We start from the raw sequence: 5,233 nt of genomic DNA on the forward strand, positions 1-5,233 counted from the left end.
CCTCAAGAAGAGGCAATAGATCTTTAGACTATGTAGGGCGATGACATAGAACACTAGATGTACAAGACTAACAAACCTTGCTCACTAGAGAATATGATAGAAAGTCGAGCACTAAGAGAATGCATAGATGCGTCGACACTAATTGATTGATACCAAGAGACCAAAGACTGAGTTTGCAAAGTGTTAGGGCGATTCAAATTAGACATCTCAAATCATCTTTTTTGGGGGTCATTTTCGGATCAAGCAGGGGTGGGTTTGTTAAAATTATCTGATCTTAAGTGTTGGTTCTAGGTTATGTGTTATGTTTTGTTAGTTTGATATTTTGTGATTAATGGTCGTCGTTTGGGTAATTTTTAAGTTATTGGGAAGCATTTGACAAAGAAATGGTTTTAAAAGTTAATATTTGACAATGTAAATTCAAACCCACAATATATTTTCGTGTTCACTTTAAATTATTTTCTCTGTATTTGATCTTAGATCCTACAAATTAAACCTGGTTTGTATTGAAAAAAAATATCAATAGTTGTTTCACATGCAATTACTCCAGGCAGAAACCCAGAGGATTTACTGCAAGCACTGCAAGAACACCGACCAATGATTAAGGATTTGTGTGTGCACTTGAAAACCTTATATTGGGAATTCAATTTCTGAAAGAGAGATCATATATCTAGATCCCAATTACAAGAGCACCATTTTACCTACACAAGAGATAATACGAAGCATTTGTATAAATACATTATGTGAATTTGATTTGCAGACAAATATCTGAATAGCAATCATAATTAATAATAGTACTGGATTGTAGATTTTTTTGCCAGCACCCTGAGTAACTTGACAGGTTTATGCACCAATTTTGAACCGTAAAAAACCCATATCAATTATCAAACATCTGAACATATACAGCCAATTAGTCATCCCTCCCACTCTGCAAGAGAGGGAGTAATATACAAACTGTCTGATCAAGATTAAATTCAATCCAACAGAACCCTCGGGCTGTATGGCTTCAACTGAATCAGTTTCAATCCCTAACAATATTGGCATATGCTTTCAGCCAAATTATCACAAAAGCAAACTGAATGTTTGCATGACTTGCCTTTGCACACATTGAATATATAATGAGGAATAAACAAACTGTATGTTTCAAACCCCCTTAAAAAATATCGACAAATGTTGAAATGTATGTGGCAAAATTGAACTCGACGTTCCAAAGCATATGCTATGATGGCAGGGTTAGCCTCACCCATAACGTATGATTCTGAAAGTACTTGGGTCAACTAAAGCATCAACTTGAATTCCTTCACGACAATAGATTTCAAAGCAACTTTTTATTGCTGCACTTTGTTCAAGTATTAGTCAATTCACAGATTCCCCAAGCTTGAAAAATGGAAGGAATCCACGGGACTGGTTCACTGTTCAAAATCAACAATGGAATTTAATGCATTCCGAAGCTTCACACAAATGTTAGCTTGCTTCAGGAACCCGAATTCGGCACTATATAATTTTTCCTTAATTTCTACATGGTGTTGGGCACTTGGAAACTTATGAAAACGTTGTCATACAATGGGATTCAAGATAAACTCCCTTACCTTTCCTTAACTGAACCTTTCAATTCCCATGGCAGCACACTTCCTCTCATTGGAGAGGTTAAGAACACAGAAGAAACTGAAAGAGGCCTCTGTCTTGTACTCATTGCAGCAAGACTACCAGAAAACCTACAAAAAGAACTTCTTAATCTCTTTTTCTCTCCTTCATATGCTTGATAATCAGGCTCATGTCGAACAGCAGATACATGAAGACCCTCTGGAAGCAAACAGTTGCAGAGTGAACCTACAAGCACAAGGTTCTGGAAAATTAAGGTTCCAATATATGGATTTCATAATCACCCATTCTTCAGACCAAGGTCAATTTACTTCATTGTAAAGAGAAGATTACAAGGTTTAGTAGAAAGCCCCAACTACCATTTTACATGTCAATGTATTGAAAAAAAATTGATTTGGATCTGTATCATTTTACAAACTCAGAAAGATCCATAAATGGGTGCAGCTATAAACACAAAGAAGGTAGACTTATAACTTTTTGGCTGCATACTAAGCGATGTAAAACAATCTCCTGTTGACACATTCCATAAAATTTTATGAAAAACTAAAAGACGTCAAGCATTTCTGCCCTGTGTTCAGTGTGCTTTGTGTTTTGAATCTTCTGATTAACACAACTATAAATCATTCAGACAAGACAAATGAAAGGTAGTGAGTTGAAAGAACTTACCAATCTTTGCAAGCCGGTTAACCCAGCCTGGGATAGATTTTCCAGTCAGCTTCAAACAGATATCATTACAGAAATGATTACAGTTCTTGGCAATGAGGTGATATGTATCTCCATTGTAGTTTCCAGCATGCTGCTCCATGAATTCTCTAAGCTCAGAACGATTGAGAGTTGTAGACCCAATATATACTGATTTACGAAATGTAAATCCTGGGCACTGACGAGGCTCCACCTCAAAAACACCACTTGTAGGATAATCGTGTGCCCCAAATGCATACTCAACCCCATGTACTGCACCCATATTATTTCAGAGAGAATTGTCAGGTTGGTTATTACTGATTTTTCAGATATACCTGCTTCTACAAAATAAAAATGTATTGCTCAAGCAGTGCTAAAAGCCTAAAACAAAGTATTTGGTCACGAAATCTAGTCTGTAAAAGCATCATGTCTATATTGTAAGCATCAAATTTGCTGATATGGTATGATTTTTATTTTCCAGACCCCAATCCATCATCTGATTAGTTCACCCAATACAGTTTATAGCTTATAACACTGTACATAAGGATTATTTAGACGCCTAGTTCATGAATAAAAGGAATGAATACAAAATGTCTCCGATGCTGCCTAGTTTTGAAATGTGTGCATTTAGCCTGTTCTATAGATAAAGTCCCAAGGATATCATCATTATAGAGCAAATTTTATGATTTTGAGCAAGATACTTCGGGACTCAAACACTGACCTGCATTTATTAGTACAGTCCACTCCATAGCTCAGATGCATACAGGATCCTATATCTAAGCTAAGAATAGAATAAGAAATGATTTTTAATACTGCAAATATATTCAGTCTATCTTCAATCAGATCTAGACAATTACAAAACCCATAAAGCATTAAAACTTCTGCATTCTCGTCCACAATGTTGGACCGCATAAACTAATATGTAACCAGGAGAAATAACATAACCATTTCTCATTAATGGATCTACCATCAGCCAATTGCGACCCAAAAGTTCAATGAATGCAGATCTAAAGACTGTGGCCTACAATGGAAGAAACCAATGCAGCAAGGCTTTGTTTTCACTAACTCAAAACTGGTATACGATGAGATAAACAATAGCAAAATAGGTTTTTATAAGCCACAAATAATAACAAATACTATATCAGTAATCCACCATTAGGCTTCTCTACGCATGTTGAAAACAGTACGATACTGAAAGAATATGATCTAAATACTCCTCAAAGCAATGTAAAAACTAGGAGAATGGCATTATATTATGACCCAAAAACTAGACAAAAAAAATCTTCGTAAACAGAAAAGAAAGCTTTCTTACCTTCAACTCCTGAATGGAAAATTCCTAGTCCAGCCCAATAAACATACCCATTCATGGGTGTAAGATCATAGACATTTAAGTAAACTGGAATACCCTCCTCCAAAAACCTCTTACTGGACATCTTGGAGAACACACTGAACCCACATTTATTGAATCTGAGTGGCTTCGCCATATTACAGCTCCAATCCTGATGATGGTGCCCGGAAGATGCTGATGACATGGACCTTCTCTTCCCATCCTTAGACTTCTCCATGTTTTCAGCTATTGGGTATCGACCAAAAGGTCTCAAATCAGTTCTTCATTACTGTGAAGGGAAGCCTAATACCCTGAAAACAAGAACAAAAAAAAATCACTTGTGGGTGACCTCCAAAAGCTCTGAGATCAGCGCTTCATGACATGATGGGGAATCGGATACCTAAAAACAGAAGCCTGGGAGCCTAATTCCCAAGTCCTATCTATTTTTTGTACTAGTTAAGTCCTACTTTGATTTTCTGCACAGCTGCTTCTGCATAGTCAAATCTGTATGTACTGAATCACAATAAATTGCAATTTCCCTAATCTCAGTTAGATTCATCTTGCTTCTGCAAAATCACAGCGCAGCAATTGGAAAGAGTGCATTCTATTTTTTGTGGGCTTCTTTCTTTCTTGGTTGCTCTTCTTCACATGGCCTATGATGTACATGGCTCTTTCAGGTCTGCTTTTTAGAGTACCAATGAAACGCCGATAAAATAATGATAACAGTGCAGGATATGCAACAATTTGTGCAGCAAAAAGAGGACCAAGTGTGACAGAAAGTGTGCAGAGAAGAGTAAAAGGAGGGAAACAGCCTGAGTAAAAAATATACTCATTAAAAGTACAACTCGAGTCAATTTCAGTCTTGGGAGGAGTATAATTTACCATGCTTAAGATGCAGCCTTTCAACCCTTTTTTGACTGACAGATCTATATAAAACAATGAAGAGAAAATTTTACTTCAGCTATTTACCACTTCAAAATTTTGATTAATTAATTTTTTAATTGAAAAAAATTATAAATTAACATCTAATTACTTAATTACTAATTCTAAAGAAATTAAAAACTAATAATTAAAAGTCATTAATAAATTTCACATGTACTATTTTGTAATGATCATTTTTTACCCTTACATGCATAATGGATATCGTGCATGCCTCTTACTATCTTTAAGTGAATAATAGTAGAACAATAGCTAGAAAAGTCACATATAGAGTCAACTAAACAATATCGTTGAAATCTAATATACCATTTAAAATCTGTGATACCTTCTCTAATTAATTTTAATTTTTAATTATTTAACTAAACTACAAAATAACTTTTTACTTAGAATAAAATTTGAAATTGTGATATTTAATACATCAAATTGACCCTTAAATTATAATAATTACTTCAACTAGTTAGCCATCAATTTAGGATGATGTTTTGTCCTTTTTGAAATAGGGATGTTGGGGGTTTATTTTTAAATTTTTATAAAGTTGTTTTCTAGTTGGTATAGCTTAGCCGAATCTAGTGATTTGGCAGGGCCCCACATGAGATGAGGAACGTTATGTTTCATTTATTTTGTTGTTCTTTTGTTGGTTGTTAGGGTAGACAATAAAAATATTTTTGAAATTTCTGGTGGCTATTT

At 35.0% G+C, this 5,233-nt stretch overlaps 1 protein-coding gene across 1 annotated transcript; it reads right to left on the reverse strand.

Moving 5' to 3' along the window:
• Window positions 1–762: 762 nt before the first annotated feature.
• On the reverse strand, window positions 763–4,445 carry LOC131044068 (deSI-like protein At4g17486). The gene is made up of 4 exons (XM_057977334.2): window positions 3,593–4,445; window positions 2,266–2,553; window positions 1,587–1,827; window positions 763–1,409 (listed from the first exon to the last, which is right to left on the reverse strand). Exons 1-4 carry the CDS (start codon window positions 3,843–3,845, stop codon window positions 1,343–1,345), a joined length of 849 nt encoding a protein of 282 aa, XP_057833317.2. The 5' UTR covers window positions 3,846–4,445; the 3' UTR covers window positions 763–1,342.
• Window positions 4,446–5,233: the final 788 nt, after the last annotated feature.

Source organism: Cryptomeria japonica, chromosome 3 (assembly GCF_030272615.1).
Source record: "Cryptomeria japonica chromosome 3, Sugi_1.0, whole genome shotgun sequence".
NCBI classification, from domain to species: domain Eukaryota; kingdom Viridiplantae; phylum Streptophyta; class Pinopsida; order Cupressales; family Cupressaceae; genus Cryptomeria; species Cryptomeria japonica.